This window comes from Nannobrachium achirus, assembly GCF_963921795.1.
Source record: "Nannobrachium achirus genome assembly, chromosome: 23".
In the NCBI taxonomy this organism is placed as follows: domain Eukaryota; kingdom Metazoa; phylum Chordata; class Actinopteri; order Myctophiformes; family Myctophidae; genus Nannobrachium; species Nannobrachium achirus.
The window spans coordinates 38,280,685-38,304,450 of record NC_137830.1 but is presented as its reverse complement, the minus strand read 5'-3'; the positions used below and the strand labels follow the sequence as shown (position 1 = coordinate 38,304,450).

Below are 23,766 nucleotides of genomic sequence, written 5' to 3'. Positions count from 1 at the left end.
TTAAGGACTTTTTAATACCTCTAAAATGACAAATTAAACATTATGGCCAAAATGTCAAACATTAGAAGCAGAAAGTGTGAAAATAGCGGCTATTTTCACAATAGAACCGTGTTATACAAAATGTAATGCCTCAACCCTTAGTGCTCATCAGGGTAGGGGGGTCCCCCCAGTTAAAATATGATTATTTTGGGGGTCGTGGCCTGAAAAGGTTGAGAACCACTGCTATAGACAGTTGAGGAACAAAATATTGCACCAAATGTTTTCAAATGGGGGTCCGCAGCCAGATACTTATCAATTTGGCGGTCTTTGACATGAAGATGTTTAAGAAACGCTGGTTCATGTGACGCGTTGCCTGGCCTGCTGTGTTGAAACACATGACGGCTTCCCTGTTTGGCTCGTCTGGCCGGGTTGAATGCCCTCTCTTACTCAGAACAGGTCTTTGTCAAGGCTATGGTGTTCTGTTGAGTCTGATAAGACATTCTGCATGGATGCACCTGTATGGCCTTGAAAAGGCCTGCCCTAACTGAAGTTATTACAGCCAAAGTGTTATTTTGTATAGACTCATCATGGCCATGTCATTTTTGGATTTGAGCTGCTCGCTTTGTAACCCAAAGGTGGTGAGTTGAGTTGACTGAGCGAATAGTTACTGGGATTTGGTTTTTTGTATGTAATTATTCCTCAAATCATAACAAATTATAAACATATTGGTTAAAGATTTTAATAAAATACCAGGCAGTTACAGATCTTTGACATTGACATTTGCACACACATCCCAAGGAAAATGTGTTGCATAATGCAACATGGTACACACACAAAATCAGACGGGCAGAAACCTTGCATCGAAGTTTTTTCGTAAAGTAGGCCTGCTTCATCATACAAGACTGTCGCACAAAACTAGTGAAAATAGGATATCTACAAGGATGCGAGGCGTTGTGTGCTTGTAGATCTGCTATTTTCACTATTTTAAATCATTTTAAAAATGATAAATACAAAACGAACGGTTTCCACCCAACAACGACGATAAGTGATATTTACCATATTTTCTGTCCTTTGCTTTCAGGCAGTCAGGCTTGCCCGAGAAGAAGTGTGCTGCTTGCCGCGTAAACCTTGAGCCGTAGCGAGCCCTTACTGCTGCACCCCGCCGCCATAATGCCGGGAGCCATAGACCGCATGGAGCTTAAGAAGGTCTGCACGGAGGGAGATGACGACAGCACAGACAGCCTGGACGACCGCTACACTGAGCCCATTGACTCTGAGAAGGCCACCATCAACAGGTCAGAGGCAGGGGTGTCGCACCAAATTCTGGGCCCTGGGTACAAGGATTCACTGCGCCCCCCCCATGAATGTTCTTCATAGGGGGAGGGGGTTTCAAAGGAACCAAGTCTGGAACCAATAAGAACAACTGTTACGGTATGTTGCCTCAGAATAAGTCTTATTACTGACATCATGGTTGGCTTGGTCTCTTTGCAGTCAGTTTCTGGATGACGTTGATGACGGGGAAAGTCAGAAGTTCCTCACCAATGGGATGATGAAGAAGAAGAAATATGAAGAATACCACGAAGAATATGTAAGAAAACATCACACAACTGAATGTCATGGCTAGGGCATTCACGAATAGTGATTTTTAGTATTCGAATTATACGACCTCAAAGTATTTCGAATAGTTGAATATTCTACAGGACTGGCCAAACTGTCAAATATTAAGTAAGCAAGAGGCGAACATTGTGAAAATAGCCGATCTACATGCTTACAACGCCTCGCAACTGTGAGCATGTAGATATACAACAGGCATTTACACTAAGGCTAGCCCACCTGCCCCCGGCAACTTTCAGGCAGGTGAAGTTTGCTTTCAACACAAGATATCTGTCTAAACACCTGAACGTGGCCAAATCGCTCTGTCTTCTGGTCTGTGGAATGTAAAATAAGAGCACTGTTTACCTATAATGTGCTATTTTTACTGTGGCTACACTTAAAGGGATATTCCACTTTCAACAGGGAAACAGCGTATGGGCTTTTCTCCACACACACACCCATTGTAACTTCAAACTTCATTTTAACCATGATAGATGGTGACTCATTTTACCCTTCTAATACGTGAGCGGGACGTGTTTTTTCGCTAAATTTCCTCATTTATTTTTAATAATTATTTGGGAAAATGAAAAAAATGAAATACAAAAAAATATTTTTAAAAATAAATGAAAAAAAGTTATCGATATATAATGGGTAACATGGGTGTTTTTAATGAATCTATCATGGTTAAAATGAAGTTTGAAGTTACAATGGGTGTGTGTGGGGAGTGGCCCTGGGCCTGGAGGGCCTGGTAACATTTACATCAAATATCAAAATATTGAATCAAGCAAATTAAAAACTGTTCATGGTGTTCATAAAAGCCTGATTAGACGATAAAATTACCAAAAGTTTTTTTGAAAGTGAAATATCCCTTTAAAAATATAAAACAAGTGTGAAACCATAGACATATTCAATCATAGCTATGTAGGTATTTAGATTTGGAGGTATTGAGGTATGATTTTTTTTTATCGCACAGCCCCAGAAAGTAAAGAAATAAGTGTTACTTTGAGCGGTAATTCAAAATCTTACCTATCATTTTATAATGGACGATTTACTTTTCGGGCAAGTGGGCATGACCTTTGGGCAAATAGAACATGACCTGTACTTGCCCGATGGGCAAGTGCAACGCCTCGCGATGCAAGGCGTGTGCTTGTAGATCGGCTATTTTCACTAGTTTAAATCGTTTTTAAAATGATGAATACAAAACATACAAGTTTTCCACCCGACAACAACGATATGCATACTATATATTTTCTCTTCCACCCCCATCACCACTGAGCAGCACCCGGGCCACACCTCCTTTGGGATGTCGGTCTTCAACCTGAGTAACGCCATCATGGGCAGTGGCATCCTGGGCTTATCGTATGCCATGGCCAACACTGGAATTGTTCTATTTAGGTAAGTGCTGCTACAACCCCAGGAATTAAATGCACATACAACTATACATTTGTATTATCTTTATCAGTTTGAATATAATAGGAGGAAGACTTTTCCCAAAAACTGTAAGAAACCAGTTCTTACACCACCAGTTCATTAAGTATGCTTGGTTTTCAGATGGGTGGTGACCCAGCTGAAGTTAGCCACACCCAGGTTGCTGGGTGTATGGTAAAAGGGGAGGGGATGATTTTATGATGTCATTAAATCAGTGTTTTTCGATCTGGCCTTTTGACTCATAGAGGCTTTCAGCTTTCAGAAAGAAACCAAAAATACACAGGGAAGGCAAATTTGCATATTATAACCACACATTAGAGTAATGTTAACTCCATAGGGACACATACAAAACAGAAAAAGTACACAATTATGGCACCACCTCTTTAACAAAAAAATGGCCAATCTACATGCTCACAGCACATCGCCAGACAATGTAGCCATGTTTCCATGAACTTATTCAAATTAGGGAAGTGAATTATCAGAAATGCGTATTAAGACAAAGCAAATTTAGCCCGTTTCCATTTGCGGGTGTCATTCGAATTAGCGACGGCTGATTTTTTCAGACCGAACCGAGATGTGAGAACTGCACGTCTGACTGCTGTGACTCGATCGCTGCACAGTGCTCATCCTGCAAGTTTCAGAGTCCTCTGGAAGGTGGCCGATCTGCAAGCTCACAGCGCGGCGCGGAGACGCGGATGCGAGCTGCTGTGAGCTTGTAGATTGGCCACTTTTGGCACGCAACACTGTGTGATGAGGAAGGGTTAGCCACGGGTGGCTTGACTCCGGGAGGTGAAAACGGGAGGAATATAGACACGGTCTGTGTCACTCTGTGTGTAACAAACAACCGGTTTGTTTTGTGGGCTATATAAACGCTATACAATGGACGTTAAGCGACAAGGGAAAGGGTTAAGTTGGAGGACGATATGGACCCAAAACGTCATAATATATTCGCATTTATTGTCTGACCCGTTTCCATTCACAAATGCGCATTTAGTTTATTCGATAAAGCCTCAAAATCCACCTCCTCCAAGCGGATAATTTATTTTGCGGATAATGAAAGTTTATTCGCATTTTGAAGTGTTTCCATAAAAAGATTTTGCGAATAAGCCGTAATGCGCATTAAGAGGCTTTATTTAAACGCCACTTGTGTTGTGAGCTTGTAGATTTACACTGCTGGGATTGCCATCCTAGTGCCCTTCTCAGATCTTTGACCTACGTCTTTCCTACGTCTTTCCTCACAACCCACCCCCTCAAACATGTAATACCCACCTCAGTCACTCACCCCATATTGGGTTCCTCAGGGAGGTTGCTCGCAAAAGAGAGACTCCAGAGTAGTACACTTAATATTACACACACAGCCGCACTATTGATGACTTGTTTGCCGAGGTTTCATAGTTAAGAACCATTAATAAGAACTCTTACTTAACCAACCCTCAGGGAACTCCCAGCCCAGGCTGAACGCTTGAACACTCTTGAACGCAGCACGCCATTTAAAGTATACAGTCAGCCTTTACTCTGTCAACACGGTCATTCAAAGCTGGAAAACAATCGCGCCCATTGCGCAACCTCAATTTGACATGTTCTCCTCCACGTTGCGTTATGTACACATCCTCACACACTGTAGGCAGTTTTTATTATTTCCTTCTTACGTGGCCGACCTAATCTCCAGTTCCTTCTTGTCAACCGCACCACAGTACATTCGACATGGAAAAACACAAGCCCTCCTCTCTGTGGGGTTCAAGCGGTGTTGCCCTCGTGCCTGCGCACTCACGCACACGCACGCACGGCACGCACAGTCGCACACACACATTTTTTAAAAAAACGTAACTCCCTTCCGAGTGTTGTTGTGACATCACACTTCCTCTCTGTGTCACTGTGGCCCGTCTATCCCTGCCTCTAGCTATCATTTGACCCATACGTGCAGTGCTAGGCTAACATATTGGATTTCCTCTTTATGAGCTGTTCTAGTGTTACCTGGTTAAATAGAACGCTGCTTCCAGGGATCGTTGAGGGGTCCAGGGGGGGCGCCCCCAGTAAAATTATATAACACAGCGTCACAATCAGTTTAACCCTATTTTAGACCATATTTGAACCCATTTAGAACTGGAAGTGTGTCACTTTGGATTTTAACCCCATAAACCATTATTTTATACTTTAGCTGTTCAAAAATAGTGGATATAGGCCTACAAGCTCATTTACCAGTCTGTAAAAAAGTGCCCTCTCCAGAACCATGAATGCAGTTTTCACTATAGTGAAATAAATGCAAATGCCCTCTTTCCATGCCATATCTGAGAGAATTGCCTTGTCCAAACTCTCCTGAACTTGAATGCAGCATATTATGCTGAAAGAATTGCCCTCACTATGTAGAATTCTATGCCTCGTCTCCAGTATTGCCTTTTTTATGCACCGAAAATAGCCGACCTCCAAGCTCACAAAAAATATGTATTTTTTTCTGAAAACCATTACCATTATTAAGACATTTTTAGTAATCGGCCTCAGGTCTTAATGGGTTAAATATGTTTTAGAAAAAAAATCTTTAGAAAAATCTAAACTACACAAATGTTATCTTTTTGGGGGTACCTGGCACAAAATCCAGATACATCTTGGTGTCCTTGACATGAAAATGTTTGCCACTGATATAGAGAGACAACTTTGACTCACAGAAAGGCTGGGGTGGGGGGTGGTGGTGGTAGGGGGTGCTGTTTATAGACACACAAGAACCATTAATATCCCCCGGGAGATGACATTTCTTGAATTCTTTGCATGCCCTTTGTGTCTGTGGCCATATATACCAGAGGTTGTCTCATTATTAAAATAGTTATTATTAAATTAACTAACTATTAAATTAAATAAGGCAAATGAAAAGAACACAACTGCATTGTTGGTTAAATTAAATTACCCAGGCCAGGTCAAAGTCAAACGCTGTTGTCACTGTAAAGGAAGAGAGACAGTCTACTACACAGACGGATTTATCCTTAAAAGCAGGCGCGCAACGCTGCAACGAGTTGTGAGCTCGCACATCAGCTATTTTCTGTGCACTGCACCACGCTCAACAAAGTATATTGTGCGCTTAAGTAGAGTTGCAAATGGAGAGATAATTGAGCCAAAAAGGTAACTTGACCCCCCTCTCCCCCACATTCTTAACATTAGTACCACCCTAGCATGCTGTGTTGCGTCTGCACGAACTGCAGAAGTCATACGTTAATCCAGTGGTCAGTAATTCATATATCCCAGGACCTGATATAACCCCAACAAGCCTGCTAACATATAACTGTACACTCAGAGCGTACGTGGGGGTTTCACGCAGGGTTTCACCCTTTATAGTATTACATAAAGTTGACCTATCTGGCAGTCTTGGTAGGCTATTTAAAGAGTGCAGTGTTTGGATACGTCGACGCACTGTTCAAGCATGTTTAAGGCATGTCGAGAGCAGCCTGTCCATTTTAGATCCACCGATATGCATCTCTTACCGTAGTATATGGCATGATTCCAGTGTAAAGAACTCTGTGTTCTCATGGTCTTCTTTAAGACAATGTTGTTCAAACTGTACCGTGTGGTGAATCATGTACTGTAAATCTATATTTGTGTGTGTGTATTTGTGGATACTCATGTTTAAACTGTTGGTCAGACTACTGACTAGCAGATGACCTCTCACTTAGACTGGTTAAAATGCTATTTAAAAGAAAACACAAGATGACCTGGCAGCCTGAGGTGTTGACATCTCCGTGGGTCAGACTGACCTGCTACTGAACACTTGTGAGTGCTGAGTGGATACTAAAGACACTGGTGGAAAAGTGCTCACATTTTTGAGCGGTGCGTCAGCGCTCCAATGCTTGACCGAGTGTGTATGTCTGTATGCAGTAGCCTATACTCATGTATGAGTAGCAACGGCTGCACTACCGCTGGGTGACCAAGTGGCGCTGTTGAGCAGAACAATCCATATAGTTTAACTCTAAAGAAATACTAAAAAACTCAAAACTGTACTTGAGTAAATGTACTTGGTTACTTTACACCACTGACTAAAGGTGGCATTAAAATAAACAATGGCATGATGTTTTAATTATCTCTGAGGGTGTATAAACAATGAAGAAACAAATGTCGGTGGCAACGGTGGCGCAGTCGGTAGTGCTGTCTCCTCACAGCTAGAATGTCCTGGGTTTGATTCCCGCCGGGGACGCTGTGGGGCGCTGGGGGGGTGTGTTCTCTCCTCTGTGTCAACAGTGCCCATACTCTAGGTGGGGTTGGCAAAAAGGGCCCTTTCTGTGTGGAGTTTGCATGTTCTCCCTGTGTCTCCTAGGGTAGATAGTGGATACCCTCACAAAAACATGCTGTAATCCTGGTCTCTATACTGGTTGGAATAACGTGTTCCTTCTACGCGCCCAGTGTCTCTAATGATGCTTCAATCTACATTTCCTTTCATTTTATCTAAATCAGAGCACAACCTGACCCCGCCAGATGGTGGCGGTATTGAGTTCAGGATTGAGAACTTAACATGAACTCAAGGTTAATAGACCGTTTGTCAGCCTTCTGATTGGTCCCTGAGACTCCCTGACTGGCCAACCAGAAAAAAACATTCACTTTTTGCTATCGGGGGTGGAGTTTGTGCAGTGGAGAATGTTAAATGTGGCTTTCAAAACTGTCCGCAGTGCGCGACACGGCGATCGCCCGGTACGGCCGCGATCTCGGCCGTGATCTCGCTCATCATAATGAATAAGCTTCAACAAACTAGTTCACATGGACCATATCAATGGTCTAAGAGTCACGATTGGGTACATATATTTTAAATGGGCAGAATTACGAAAAGCCAGCCTATTATGTGAGGTTAGGATTATAGTTCTGTCCTCTTCCTACCCAAGATGCAATGCGCGGTCTATTCTCTTTCTGATCCAGAGGATTAAACTAATTAAAACATTTATTTTCGGGGGGAAAACTACTGTTTTGCTATGTAATTACTGTACCTTTTTCTTCCCTTTTTATTAATATCACGTAGATGTGTTTTTTGTGGTACTTTATATAGCTGTAATGAGGCTATGAAGGGAAAAAAAAATCCCATCCACTACCACTATAAAAGAATCTGCAAAGAGGATTCTGTCCCACTGGGATTAAACAAATTAAAACATATATTTTCGGGTAAACCCCCTGTTTTGCAATGTAACTACTGTACCTTTGTCTTCCCTTTTTATTAATATCACCTAGATGTTTTTCCTTTGGTACTTTATATAGCTGTAATGAGGCTATGAAGGGGAAAAAAAATCCCATTCACTGCCACTATAAAAACAATCTGCCCAGGGTCAAATGTCCTATCATAGTAACAGGGCAGAATGGGGCGGGATTTGCAAAAGGGCTTATTAGAGCAGTGGTTCTCAAAGTGGATTCCAGGGACCCTCTAGGTTCCTTTATGGGGTCTAAATTGACCCTTACAAGTCTGTAACTCTCTGACAGTTTACAACATTTGGTTCCATTTGTACACAGTCAGAGTTAAGGGAAGACATTGAAATGTAAAAGTTTAAGAACCACTGAATTAGATAATTAGAGAAACCCCTCCCCCCAAGGAGCAGCGGTAAAACTTCAGGAAGCAGCTGTCATCACAATCATTCTTATTTTTGTATCAAGTATGTTGTAGGTCTGGTATGTTGAGTATGAATTTTCCCTGTGTCCATTCAGTAGATTGCTGAGTTATATATAGTACATACATACTGTACATATGTATGTCAGAACTGACCTGGATACCCTACAGTGGTGGGAAAAGTACTCAAATATTTGACCTAAGTAAAAGTATCAATACTGCAATATAGAAATAGTCTGTTACAAGTAAAAAGTCTGGAATTCCAAATGTACTTCAGTAAAAGTATGAAAGTGTTGGCATCAAAATGTACTTAAAGTACCAAAAGTAAAAGTAACAAATGTTTGAAAATAGCAGATCTACCAGCTCACAACGTTGTGAGCTTGTAGATCCGCTATTTTAAAATAGCCTAGGTATAAAATAGGGCTAAAGTGGTTAATGTATGTTTTATAATATTACAATTTATATCTTCAAAGTAACTAGTAAGTCAAGTTTTCAAATAATTATGTAAGGGATAACGTCTGGCTGATAACCCCAGAGGCGAAGCCGAAGGGATCTTTATTTCTCGATAATGACCGCTCAGCCAGACGTTATCCCGTTTATTACACGGCTACTCAATAAAATTAATAATTTGACTCATAACTAAAAACAAAACAAAGTATTTCCTTGTTTACAGGACTGAAAGTATTCCTCACGTGTTGTGCTGGGGTGTCCCCCCAGCGCAACACGTCGCCTTGGTAAACAAGGAAGTGTTGGTAAAATAGAACCCATTTTCTGTTACTGCATCGCAGGGGCGTCAATTCACCCTTTGTTAGGCTCCTGGTTGGTCCCTGACTGACCAACCAGCAGGCTCTATCTGCCTTGTCCCGCCCCGGTTCCGCCTTTTTTATGTTGAATTAGCTAAAACCTAATTTTTTGAGAAATAAAAACATTTAAAAGCATGCTGATTCACTATGCTGCCACTGAGCAGCTCCAATTGACTGAAACAAAGTTTGAAATTAGAATTGAGCACACAGAATAACAATATGAAGCAACTGAATTAACATGGCAGTGGATGGAATGTCCCACTGAATGTCCCTCCAAGACACAGCAACCAATGGGTGTGGAGAGGGGCAGGACAATGGGCGGGACTTGACAAAGGGTGAATTGGGTATGGCAGGGGTATGCAGCTGCCATATCCTGGGTCCAGGGGGAAAATAAAAGTTACTTATAAATATAAATCCATGAATGTCTCTTTGTCTATCTGTGCTGGTTATTATGTTGTTAAATTACAGTAAAATAACTACAAATGCAAAATTTAACAAAATGGTCACTTTAACAAGGTATTATAATTATATTCTCCACACTTGTATTCTCCCCATCTTGACAACATGTTATATATTTGTTAATTGTAGCACGTTTACTAACATGCACAGTTTAGCATCCGTAGAAACGGGGGAAAAAATAAAATGTACTTCTTAAAATAAATGTATCATGCCTGTTGCTAAGCTATGGCGCGTGTGCAAGACACCAGTCATGGTGCCATTAGCTTTTTCTGAACTGACGCCACTGCTGCATCGTCTATTTCTCTCTTCAAATATTTTTTTAAACATCGAGATCTTGAGAGCAGCATGTGCTCTGAGCCTTTGATCAGGCATGTGTCTGTTATAGAGCGGAGCGGTCTGTTATCACGAAATAACACACCGTTGATTTCAGTGATTGACCAATCAGAATCAAGCATTCAACCAAGTCAAAGTACTATATTTGCAACTGAGATGTAGTGGAGTAGAAGTAAAAAATATTGGAAATTGGAAATACCCAAGTAAAGTAGGAATTCTCACAACGCCTCACGTTGCGAGGCGTTGTGAGCATGTACTGTAGATCGGCTATTTTCACAATTTCTGCCTTTAATTTAATATACTAGAAGCTGGGCCAACTCGGAACAATGTAAATAGGGAATGAATGCCCCGCCCTTTAGGACCAGTTTTGACCATCTGTCTGCCTGTGTCCATTTATGCCCATATATGGAGATATCTGTATCTGTCTGTCTGTCTGTCGGCGTCCATTTTATGTCCATATATGGAGATCACTGCAGATATCTGTCTATCTGCGTCCATTTTATGCCCATATATGGAGTATCTGTCTGTGCCTCCAACTGTGTTGCAGACACAGTGCCGGTTCCCCCTTTAATGCAAACCTCACACCTGTTGTCATAGGACCCGTTTTGAACATCTGTTTGCCTGTGTCCATTTATGCCCATATATGGAGATATCTGTATCTGTCTGTCTGCGTCCATTTTATGCCCATATATGGAGATCTTTGACCATCTGTTTGCCTCTGTCCATTTATGTCCATATATGGAGATATCTGTATCTGTCTGTCTGCAATCCATTTTATGCCCATATATGGGGGCATTCATTTTATGCCCATATATGGAGAACGCGCGTGCCCGTGGGACGAACGGTTCTCGAGATACGCGGATTACATACATACATACACACTCACAGAGATTTTTTGTTGACTCATGTGGCGTACGTGATGTCAGAGCCTTTTATGAAGTGATGTCACAATGAGTCAGAGCTTTCGCCGATTTCCCCGGAACAGCCTGATGTCAACAATCAACCCCGCATAAGGAGATTCCGAACGTTTCGCGCCGGTTCGGGAAAACCGCGCGTCGGGTCGGGTCGAGACCCGGCACTGCACTCCGTGCCGCGGCGGGGAACGCGCGTGCCGAATCTGAAGCCGGTGGGACGAACGGTTCTCGAGATACGCGGATTACAGACACGCAGAGACTTCTCGCATTTATAGATAGATGACAATATGGCCAATGTTTATTTATTTTATTTTATTTTAGAGGTATTAAAAGTGTCTTAAAAGTCATTAAATTGCCACTTTAGAAATGTGCATAAACCCTCTATACGCTTAAACCTTATGTTGGTTTGTTTACTGTTGAGTGAGAAAACAATGTTGCACATTAAGTTAATCATCTGGGGACCCCCCACAATAATTGGGGGACCACCGCTTTACACCACTGATGCCCTATTGTGTGTTCTCTCTGCAACAGCATCCTACTGGTGGGCGTGGCCATCTTGTCTTTGTATTCGGTGCACTTGCTGCTGATGACGGCAAAAGAAGGAGGTGCGTATACACATCATCATAAGCTCCAGTGCAACAAGTTCAACAGGCCTCAGACATGTAGAATCTAGCCTAAAGTAAATATATCCCGCGTGGTTTATTTAGGCTGCTTCTTCTCATGCACTGTATTACATCAAACGTACCGCTTTAATGTCTGCCACTGCGGGAAAGTTGTTTGTGCAGCAGGACCACAGTGCTGTACGTGAAATGGAATTTGTGAGTGGATATAAAATGCGTTCTCTACACAACCAGAGCTCCAGTGTTGAACAATAGTGAGCGCTATATAGCGCAATAGCACCCCATTCAGCCACCTGTCTGTTTTCATTGCTGCAATCAACTCGAATGTATATTTGTATTTATTTATCAAGCTTAGATGATTTAGCATCACTAATGAGCTCGCTGTTCTGTTGTCTGGCAGGCTCCCTCATATACGAAAAGCTGGGAGAGAGGGCTTTCGGTTGGCCGGGGAAAATCGCTGCATTCATAGCTATAATCATGCAAAATATTGGAGGTAAGCAGCAGCGAATGAGCTCATCTTTTGTCTTCGTGTCTAAATTGAATTGAACGGCAGGCCTGACATCTGATGGTTATTCTGTTCCGTTGTGTTGTGTTGTGGTTGCCTCCATAAAGCCATGTCCAGCTACCTCTTTATCGTGAAGTATGAGCTACCCGAAGTGATCCGCGCCTTCCTGGGCTTAGAGGAAAGCTCTGGGTGAGTGTGCGTGCGTGCGTGCGCGTGCTTGCGTGTGTGTGTGTGTGTGCATGCTCACGTGTGCATGTGTACACCTCTGTATGCGTGTCTTCTTGTACAGTGGTGTGTCATAGTAGCCTAGTTCCAGACCCTGAATCGCTAGCCACACCCCTTTAAATTTTCTAATGGAGTGAAACGAAATGTCAATTCAGGCTGAGTTTCAGGCTAGTGTCATAGTATACTGTAATGCAATGGTTCCCAAACACATAACCCAAACATAGTGAAAATAACCACTTGAATGAACCCTAGCGTCCATATTGAGAACTTTAGCCAAAAATAGCCGATCTACAAGCTCACAACGTCTCGTGCTGCGAGGCGTTGTGAGCTTGTAGATCGGCTCGTTGAAGTCCCCTACTGTAATGTATTCCTGTACGTATTCCGTTTCTCACTGTAAATCTCTGCCTCGATTGCAGTGAATGGTACATGAACGGTAACTACCTGGTGGTGTTGGTGTCTGTCGGAGTCATTCTCCCGCTGTCCCTCCTGAAAAATCTGGGTAAGGATGGAATGGATGCATGTGCGTGTGTGTACAGTGCATACATTTATGTGTGTGTGCGTGAGTGTCTGTTTTCTCTCAGTCTACTTTTTAGCCATTTAGCAGACGCTCTTAATCCAGAGCAATTTCCAGTAAGCAAGGAAAACACAAGGCAATGCATCAAATGCATAGCAATATCTAGGATCATAGGTAAACCAATCATCAGTATACAATCAGTATAATATAAACAGAAAAAAATAATCCATAATCGGTACATTGAAACTATAAACACTATTGGATGCCAGGTCTACAGCCTTTGCATAAGCCTGCAAGGTCATGTGATCGGTTCTTCCGATGGTGCAATGATGACAGACGATTCTGCATGTTTACTATGTATTAACTTCACAACATTCAAGTGCACGACAAAGCTTGCATGTAGTTCCTGCAGGGTGCTTCTCAGGCAGACAGAAACAAAGCTATTCTTACCTACCACCCACAAGGTGTTTCACTATTAGCATCCTGGATTTGTCCATCAGAATTCATGTTGCAGTCCAACTAATTGGTCCAGTCTGTTCTCTCATCTCTATTTGAATCACTGACCTTGAGACGCAAGGGTCACTGGCTGGTCATTGTTGTGACCTGTCCAGATATCATATGCGTCATTGTTTCGTTTTTGTTTCATCATATAGCAGCTTAATATAGCATAGCGAAACAGTTATGATGCAATCTCTCTAACTAGTCTGACACAATATGTATCTTGTATTTCACTGTATAGTACAGTGTATACATTCCATAACAGCCGTCAAGGCTAGGGCAAGTGCTACGGGCTAAGGTGGACTGACTGTCTGACTGTATCTTCTCTTGTCTCTAGGTTACCTGGGCTATACTAGTGGTTTCTCTCTGTCCTGCATGGTATTCTTCCTCGGTGTGGTAAGTCTGACCTCTGACTGTATATTTTCTCCAACTCTGAACGTTTGTTTTTGTACAGATTAATTTATCAGATTTTAGATCAGCGATGAGTGCATCTCAATCCCCGCCATGTGACTCACATTTTAGACACAGATTTTCTTGTCTGCAACTGCAACCATGTCATGTTGTGTGATATCATGTCATATAAGGTGAACATAGCGAAAATAATTAATCAACTTTACAACGAATCGCAATGCACCGCAATATGAGCTTGTAGATCTGCTATTTTAGATACTTTTAAAATAGGACTGAAGTGGTCACTTTGTTGCCACCCTCTATTTTCTTCTGAAATTACAAAATTACAAATTTTCGGAGGGCTTATTGTCTTGCAGAATGACATACATAATACATACTAGTAAGACGCCTCAGGGTGACATATTCTTGGCCATCTGACCAGTGATGTATATCGGACCCCTGGTACCCATGTATGGAGATCCATGTTCTGTATATGGAGATATGCTGTGAGAGCCCAAACATGCTTACTCAGTTATTCGTTATGTGATAGTCCTGTGATGTCTATGACATCTGACATCATACCCTTTAATGCCCATACATGGAGATCCCTGTCTGTAGAACCAGCCGTTAATGTGGTATGTGGCCTCCATATATGGGCATTCCCATATGAAGTCCTGTTAGATATGGGCTTAATATTGATGACATCAGGGAACTCATATACATGTATGGGCATAAAAGGGATTATGTTAGTGTGATCACAGTGACGTCAGAGCATGATGTCAGAGTGACAAATCCATAGAACCACAGTGTCAGGCGTGACAGACAGAGATACACACATACACACATGCAGACAAGCTGTGGCCGTTTACATACTAATCTGCGACATACGGTCGCAACTACAGTATAATGGTCCTTTAAAAAAAGTTTTTTTTTCAAATTCCCTTCATCTTCTGTTGTTCACTAATCGACTGCTGGCATTCCCTCAGACAAAGTTATATAATTGTATCACAATATCTTGTTCTTATCTTGTACTATTATCTCGTATTCAAATGTTGTATTCAATCAGATTGTCGGCTTGTTTTGGCAACACCTAATATCTGCAATGACCAACATTCCCGCCTTAAAGCGAGTCTGGGCACATTTTAAAGGGAGTGTACTGTATGCCCCCTACTTCTAGGTAAACTAGGTTCAAGGAGTTTAATTGTCATTCCATACGAGTACAGAACAGAATCTGTTACCCAGGTCCTGGTCATGGCAGAATACATTACACCTAAAACACTACAGAAAAACACATCATAATGCCAATACTATTACCAATACGAATGGATATACAAATAAAGCAATTGCACGCACAAAAATTGCACGAAAAACTATGCAATACATGAACTACCTCAACACATCATACAACATAAGTGATAACACCACTCGTATACATAGTGTTGCATGTTTATTCTGTAATGTTGTGATTGTAGTATATGAATGAAAGGCAAAACTGAATTGGACAAACTACTATTTCCTGTAAAAGTCTGTAAAATCAAGGTTGCAGTGCTAATCTCACAAGTCATGGCGTGTACAGCAATGTCAAAGAAATAAATCGCCGAATGAGTTTCAGTACGTTATCTCCAAAAGCTTGTATGTACATTAAGCCATTTAGAACTGGAATGTGTCTGTGTTACGTTAGATTTGAACCACTAACCATTATCTTATGCTTTAACTATATATAGCAGATATACAAGCTCACAGCGCGGCACCGAGCGTTATATTTGAAAAATATCAAACTTTTTCATGTCAAGGACCCCCAAAATTTTAGGTATTTGGCCGCGGACCCCCATCTCAAAATATATTATTCCAAGGACCCCCCAAGTAGCGAAGATTTGCTTTGCACTAATTGTCATGATTTTTCAAAAATAGCCGATCTACAAGCTGGCACTGGGTGCTGCGCTGTGAACTTGTATATCTGCTATTTTTCAATAGCTTACGTATGAAATAAGTCCAGGTCTTAATTGGTTTGTCATTTTCTTTCCAGCTGATCTACAAGAAGACTCAGCTGCCTTGTCCTCTTCCCTTCTTCTTCCACCCCTCTTCCAACCTCAGCATCAACGGCTCGGATGCGCTGGCGCCCTATGCGCTGCACAACGCCACGGCGACCAACATGGACTTCTCCCGAGCTGACATGTCTCCGGCGGTCACGGGAGGCCACGATTCTCACCACGCCACAGGTGTCCACGTGGAGCCTCGCCCATCCGACGAGGAGATGTGCACTCCCAAATTGTTTATCTTCAACTCACAGGTACGTTGACAGGTTTGGACCCATCTCCTCCTCGAGCCTTTTCGACAGGTTGAAGAGCGTTTAGTGGCCATTTGTTCTCATGTCATACATTGGGGATCACCTAATGTATGATGTGAGGGAAAGAAATGTGAATAATGTGAATTTTCAGGTTTCTTTTATGGTCAATCTCCGCCCCTACTTTTATACTTTCATGCATGTTCATGCATTTTTATATTGTCATCTCTGTAGATACTTTTATTGTTGGCCTATTACCATCATTGATGATAATAATATGTTTTATTCTCAATGCACTTAACATTTAAAACAAATCTCAAAGTGCTACACTGGCATAAAAAGGCCAAAGAGAATAACTGTAAACAATGACTTAAGACTCCCCTCACCTATTACTGTAATAGAAACATTTACGTTTAAAAACACATAAAGGCATCAAACCAATGCATCCAGGCGAACGCCTAAACATATGGGACCACCAGAGGGACCTGAAACCCATGAAACTGGTTGAACACCAAATGGGACTCTGTAACACACTTATAGTGACTTGGAACGCCGACCATATTATTTTGTAATTTATTTGTATTTGTATAATGCATTACTAATTACAATGCAATAATATTATTTAAATTAGTACTTTCTGTACATTTTCCTCTGGTACTGTAATATAGTTTGATGTTAATAATATATAGTGAATGAGTCTTATCAATCATTTAGCTGGGGACCCCCTGGAACCAGCCCTTGCTGGTTCCAGACCCCATGATGAGAACAATCTACAGATGCTCTTAAAAATTAACTCAAAACATACCGTTCTTTTACTGTGTGCCTTAATTAGTTTTTATCTACTTTTTACCCCAAAAGGGGTATGAAATGTTGTTGCCGAATGTTTTTGTCTTGCCTTTGGTATTCTTTATACTACTGTAAATGCCTCACAATTATGACACTTTACATGACAATTAATTGTCACTCAAATAATTGCGATTAATGATTTAATTGTGTTTTTGTTGTTGACAATTACATTTCTGTTTGGCTTGTAGGCTTTGAAGTTGCACATGGCAGATATGACACATACTGTATCTAATTATACAAAAGAAATGACCCTAACCCTAATGACTTTATACTTAAAAAAGAATATTGATAGTGGAAATAGCTTATCTACAAGCTCACAACGCGCCGCATCGCAACGCGTTGCGAGCTTGTAGATATGCTATTTCCACTATTATTTTTTAATAATTGCGATTATGTCAAATAATTGCGATTAGACGATTATGTAATAATTGTGACAGGCCTATGTGTATTTTTGTTTCAGACGGCGTATACCGTTCCCATCCTCGCCTTTGCCTTTGTCTGCCACCCTGAGGTCCTTCCCATCTACAGCGAGCTGAAAGAGTGAGTGGGCTCATTCATATTTCACTGAACCTACGTGGCTTGGGGTGCTTTAAATTATTGAGAAATAAAATATCAAACCAAAATTGACCAAAATGTTAGCAGATTTTAGTGTAGCGTCGCAGTAGCATAGCAGTGTATCGCACTACAGCGCCGTTCTACAAATACTGCATTTTCAGCGGAAAAGTTGAAAACAACACTCACACACATTATATAGCTGCATCAAGACAGCATCATATACAGGCCAAGGACCCCTTAGTTAGAGAGAGATGAAGCAGGGACCCCCCTATATTCCATAATGGACCCCCATATGGAATATGGACGCTAGTATGGTTGATATAAAAAAAAAGAGATTTGGAGGACCCCCTATAGTAACTCTGAGGACCCCCTGTTGAAGACCCCTGGTATACAGTGTCTATACTCATGAACTGAATTTAAATATTTGTCATTAATACAAAATGAATGAACGGAAATTAACTAAATGGATTTGCTTTTACAGTAGGTACACTGTGGGAGCACACTACAGCTCCCCTACCAAATATAATGGGTCCTTCCAACCCCCCCCCATAGCCATAGTACTTAAAAGTAGTTCCAAAACAACAGGTGGTAGGTGGGGGGGGGGGGGGGGGGGGGTCGACCACCAACAAGTACAGAAGGTCTCCCGACTGATCTCGCTCTACCCGTTTCATGGACGAGATCACTGCGAGGGCTTGGACAGCTTTTCATTGATTGTAATAAATCTGTATTAAAATATAGATTGCTTAAACCCTGTATTGTTTTTAATTAAATAATTACAATCAATGGAAAGCTGTCCTATGAAAAAATGTAACATGTCACTTACCCCCTTCGCGCTCCAAGCCCTCGAGGCGAGCTGTAGGAGTAGGATGGACAGACATTTTTGAGCGGTGGTCACAACGCTCCTATACGTGGCCGTGTGTGTGGGTCTGTCTGTCTGTCTGTCTGTCTGTCTGTCTGTCTGTTTGTCTGTCTGTATGTATGTATGTCTCCGTGTCCGTAGCCTGGCCCTGCAGTAACCTTTTCTGACCACACATGTTAAGGGAGGGGCGCTGTTGCACACACACACACACACACACACACACACACACACACACACACACACACACACACACACACACACACACACACACACCACCGCTCAGTTCACACGAGTGTGATTTTTCTTTGACTGATTGATTCGTGTTTTTATTGCCAAAAATGCATATACACGACCACACGTTTGTTACATACTGTAATAGCTCGAGAGCTTACCTACAGTACATTATGGTCTATTTGAGTGCATATGAGAGTCTAAACTGAGATGCTGTTGTTGCTTTTTGACACTGAATATATAAAATATATTCAGTGTCAAGGTACTAGTAAAATAGCAAAGAACAACATAGGTACTGCAAATGGAACCCGTTGGACACTAATTGATGGTCTGTGTGTGTGTGTGTGTGTGTGTGTGTGTGTGTGTGTGTGTGTGTGTGTGTGTCTGTGTGTGTGTGTGTGTGTGTGTGTGTGTGTGTGTGTGTGTGTGTGTGTGTGTGTGTGTGCGCTTCTTCACAGTCGGTCCCGGAGGAAGATGCAGAATGTCTCGAACCTGTCCATCTTAGCTATGCTCATCATGTACATGATGTCAGCACTGTTTGGCTACCTCACCTTTTTTGGTAAGAAATGGCATCTTTCTTTCTTTCTTTCTTTCTTTCTTTCTTTCTTTCTTTCTTTCTTTCTTTCTTTCTTCGTTGTTGTCGGGTGGAAACCTAGCTTGTATGTCCAAAACAGTTTTGTATTTATCATTTTTAAATAGCGAATCTAGCCGATCTACAAGTCTTGTATGACGAAGCAGGGCTTTACGAAAGATACAAGGTTTCTGCCCGACAGTGAGGATATGTTGCTATATACTGTATACTGTACATAGCAACAAGGACCCCAAAAGGGGTTCCTGTCCTGAAAGGTATTGTTACAAATTCATGGGTTGCATACAGGTGTTTTGATTAACGTAGAACATTGGTTCTATGCCAATCAGACAAATTGAACACCTGAGTTGGTCCTCAATATGGCCAGTTTAGGACTACAAATGCAACCCATGAATTGGAGTTCCCGACCTAAATGGGTTAAAGGAGAATTCCGTTGTAAATCGTTTTCTTGTTATTTAGCCTCCAAAAAATAGGTCCATGTGTTGTATTTATCCAAAAAAGCATTATTGTCAATTTCGTCCGAGTCGCTGCAACATTATACAGTTCACAACGGCAGCCTCGGTTCATAGGCAATTCCGCTTATTTACATTGCTTTACCGAATCGTTTTACGGCAGATCTCATTACCGTGGTTACCATGGGGTAACTTCTGCATGTTAGCTCATCGGTGTGTTTATAAACAGCAGAGAAGTACCCAAAAAAGGGGATTTAGGAGCGACGTAAATAAGCGGAATTGCCTATGACCCTTGCTGCCGTTTTGGACTGTATAAAGTTGCCTTAGCCGAAATGGACACCTGGACCTATTCTTTGGAGGCTAAATAACAAGAAAATTAGGTAAGAAAGCAATTTACCACGGAATTCTCCTTTAATCTGACACACAATCTGTCTCCTCTTCACCCTATAGATTTCGTGGAGGCAGAGTTGCTCCACACCTTCACCAAAGTGACCAAAGGGGTTGACACCATGCTGCTGCTGGTGCGCCTGGCCGTGCTGACAGCTGTCACCCTCACTGTCCCCATCGTGCTGTTCCCCGTGAGTACAACAGACGGCGTGTCCTCCGAACCAGTTGTTCTCAACCTGTGGGTTGGGACCCCCAGGGGAGTCTCCAAATTATTTTTTGGGGGGGGTCCCCAGATGATTAGCTTAATGTGAAACACTGTTTTATCACTCAACAGGAAACAAACCAACATACAGTATAAGTGTATAGGGTATCTGCACATTTCCAAAATGACAATTTAAGGACTTTTTAATACCTCTAAAATAAATAATTAAACATTCTCCATATTGAGTCAGAAATTGTGAAAATAGCAGATCTACATGCTCACAACGCCTCGCCTTGCTATTTTCACAAAAGAGCCGTGTTAAACTAAATGTAATGCCTCAAGTCTTACAACTCCCAAGTGCTCGTCAGGGTGGGGGGGGGGGGGGGTCCCCAGTTCAAATATGATTATTTTGGGGGTCGCGGCCTGAAAAGAACCACTGCTCTGAACGACTTCCTGGTTGACGTTAACACCTTTTCTTCTTGCACAACCGACCAACCCACTTCCAAAGCCTGTGTCAAGGCTTTGTCCCCTTTTCCCTCCACGTATATGTCCCGTAATGCACCGTTTCCCCATACACTGGGTCGGGACCCATTTGTGTACTTTTAGCACTTTAAGTACATTTTGATGCCAATACTTTCATACTTTTACTCAAGTACATTTTGAACTCCGGACTTTCACGTAACAGAGTATTTCTATTTTGCAGTATTGATACTTTTACTCAAGTAAAACATGTGAGTACTTTTTCCACCACTGGACCTTTTATGCAGTGTCTGGCTGCTGCCATGCACAGCCAACGACTGACTCATAACATTACTTCTCATTCTCTGGGCTTGATTTGTGCAAAAAGCACAACTTGCCACCTCGAGTCGTTGTGCTTACAGATGCCGTTTTGTGTTTAGTGCCGTGTCATTGTGTTTTTATTGACGCAGATTTTTCTTTTTCTTTTTTTCTCTCTCCTCGTGGTAAAAGAACATCCTGTTCAGTTGGCATTTCACTGGTGTCGTCATCTCCCACACAGAGAGTGAACACAGGGGCCTTGGTCGTAAAACCGTCACACCTCTCGTAATTTACCCCGACGGGCATAAAAGGCGACACACGCACACATGCATGCGCGCGCTCAGGACATTTCAGGTTTTGGCTGAGTGATGTTTGCATCAGTGATGTCAGAGGTTATCTCTGCTGCTGATACAGTACACACACACACACACACACACACACACACACACACACACACACACACACACACACACACACACACACACACACACACACACACACTCTCTCTCATTCATGACCACATGCCCCTGTATGGTCATGTGCTAAGTTTGGCTTGCGTGGCCCTTGAATGACATCGGAGGTGTCGAAATGGCTCCTGTCCTGCCCTCTGAGCCAGTGGTTCTCAAAGTGGATTTCAGGACTTTAGTTTAGTTTAGTTTAGTTTAGTTTAGTTTATTAGCACATCGTATAAAAACTTTAACGATACAATACAAAATACAGTGCGAGGAAAGGAAGAAGCCATCAGGCTTATTTGGGATTAATTAACAGATTTAAAAGGTTCAATAAGAACAATACAATACAGTAGAATACAACAAGGGGCGCAGCTGTGCAATAAAGAAATAAAAACACAGAAACTGCACAAAAAGAACAGAAATAAACAAGAGAAAAAAAGAAGAAGAAAAAAAGAACATAACACATCAGTCATGTGGACTACAGTAAGGAAGAAATAAGATATAGCTTTAGATGTTTTTTGAATATTGGCAAGGATATTGATGACATAAGTGAAGCAAAAGTTCCTTTATGGGGGTCTAAATTGACCCGTGCAAGTCTGTAACTTTGACAGTGTACAAATGGACCCTGACGGTTCCATTTGGTTCCAGTTGTACACTGTCAGAGTTAAGGGGAGACCTTCAAATTTCAACGTTTGAGAACCAGTGCTCTAGGCTGAGACACACACACACACACACACACACGCACACAGCACAGCACAGCACTCACGCACAGAACACCAATAGAAAAGCATTTAGTAGAACTTTTGTTGGCTCATGTAGGTGCATATATGGGCCACTAGGGGGCTCTGTTGAGATGCATGTAAGGGGAAGTGGTGAACAGAACAAATGCAGGTTGTGGCAGGGCATGATGTGGCAATGGTACAAACTAGCTAATGCATTAGAGACACACACGCACACACGTGTGCGCACACACACGCACACACACACACACACACACACACACACACACACACACACACACACACACACACACACACACACTGACACTACTCCAATTCAAACATAATCACACTCTGTCTGTGTCTCTCCCGACTTATCGCACTCCAACCGGGACAATGCTTCTTTATGGCTCACAAATAAACAAGCAGACACATAGACTATTTATCTCATTCTCTAACTCTCTCTCTCTCACACACACACTGACACACACACACGCACGCGCACGCACGCACACACACACACACACACACACTCCTCGCTTTGTTCACAGGAATGCGGCGAGAGTGAATCCCACACACACTACCCAGTGGAAGTTTACAGGAGATAAACCCGGGCCAGACAATGGAAAAACCCTCACCCCTGCCTCCTGTTCAGAGGAGAGGAGAGAGGGGTGGAGCATAGAAAGGGGGGGGGGGGGGGGCAGGAGTAACGTGGGGAGGGGCATAGAGGGAGGGAGAGGGAGGGGAGATTGCGGAGAAAGTGTGTGGTGGTGAGTGATGGCCAGTGGAGTGGTGGGGTAGTTGACGGACACAGAAAGAGACGGGCAGGGGGAGACAGAGAGAAACAGTGTTACTGTAACTTCGTCGACTAAAACTAAGAGGAAAAATGTTAGTCGATACCCTTTTTTCACTGATGAAAACTAAATAAAAAACTAAATAAAAACTAAGCTGATGACTAAAGGTCTTTGCACACTGCTGCGTTTTTCGGGCCGAATATCGGAGTGAATTTCGGAGTGCGTGAATAAAAAAATCAACCTCACGTTATGTCAATCACGTTTGCACACTGCCGCCCGTTTCGTATTTATTTTCGGACCAGGGTTGATTCTTCCCGATTTTCGCAGCTGTCGCACTGAGTCCCTTGCTCTCTCTCTCTTTCCTCTCTCTCTCCCTGGCCTACGGCTTTCGGATTTCCAAAACGCAACGAAAACACGCAGTGCAGTGTGCAACCACCTTTAAGCCTCTATCAGAGTCCAGGGTGAAGAGCTATTCACTTCACTGCGGTGTAGTTTTCTAGCTATCACCTAAAAATACATAACAAAGCCTAGGTGATAGCTAGGAAACTACAACGCGGTGAAGTGAATAGCTCTTCACCCTGGACTCTGATAGAGGCTTTAAACTATGACTAAATGTACTGACAATTTCGCCAACAAATAAAAACTAGAAACAAACTAAGAACTGATGACTAAAACTATGACTAAGTGTACTGAAACATTTGTCATCAAATAAAAGATAATAAAAAATAAAAGCTACTGGGCTGGTGGTTCTGACCAGACAATGTTAGGCTGTACTGGGATAACCAGGTGTTG

General features: G+C 42.2%; 1 protein-coding gene across 3 annotated transcripts in view; it reads left to right on the top strand.

The window, feature by feature from the left end:
- The window catches only part of slc38a4 (solute carrier family 38 member 4), a 46,066-nt gene that overhangs the window by 4,007 nt on the left and 18,293 nt on the right, over window positions 1-23,766 (top strand). For all 3 annotated transcript variants that reach the window (XM_080754827.1, XM_080754825.1, XM_080754826.1), the window contains exons 2-13: window positions 1,061-1,274; window positions 1,471-1,567; window positions 2,852-2,967; window positions 11,607-11,680; window positions 12,096-12,188; window positions 12,308-12,389; window positions 12,842-12,924; window positions 13,775-13,833; window positions 15,854-16,117; window positions 17,418-17,497; window positions 19,061-19,161; window positions 20,094-20,221. In XM_080754827.1, coding sequence (XP_080610953.1) covers window positions 1,150-1,274; window positions 1,471-1,567; window positions 2,852-2,967; window positions 11,607-11,680; window positions 12,096-12,188; window positions 12,308-12,389; window positions 12,842-12,924; window positions 13,775-13,833; window positions 15,854-16,117; window positions 17,418-17,497; window positions 19,061-19,161; window positions 20,094-20,221 — 1,302 coding nt within the window. In that variant the 5' untranslated portion in view covers window positions 1,061-1,149. The remainder of the gene's footprint in view (window positions 1-1,060; window positions 1,275-1,470; window positions 1,568-2,851; window positions 2,968-11,606; window positions 11,681-12,095; window positions 12,189-12,307; window positions 12,390-12,841; window positions 12,925-13,774; window positions 13,834-15,853; window positions 16,118-17,417; window positions 17,498-19,060; window positions 19,162-20,093; window positions 20,222-23,766) is intronic.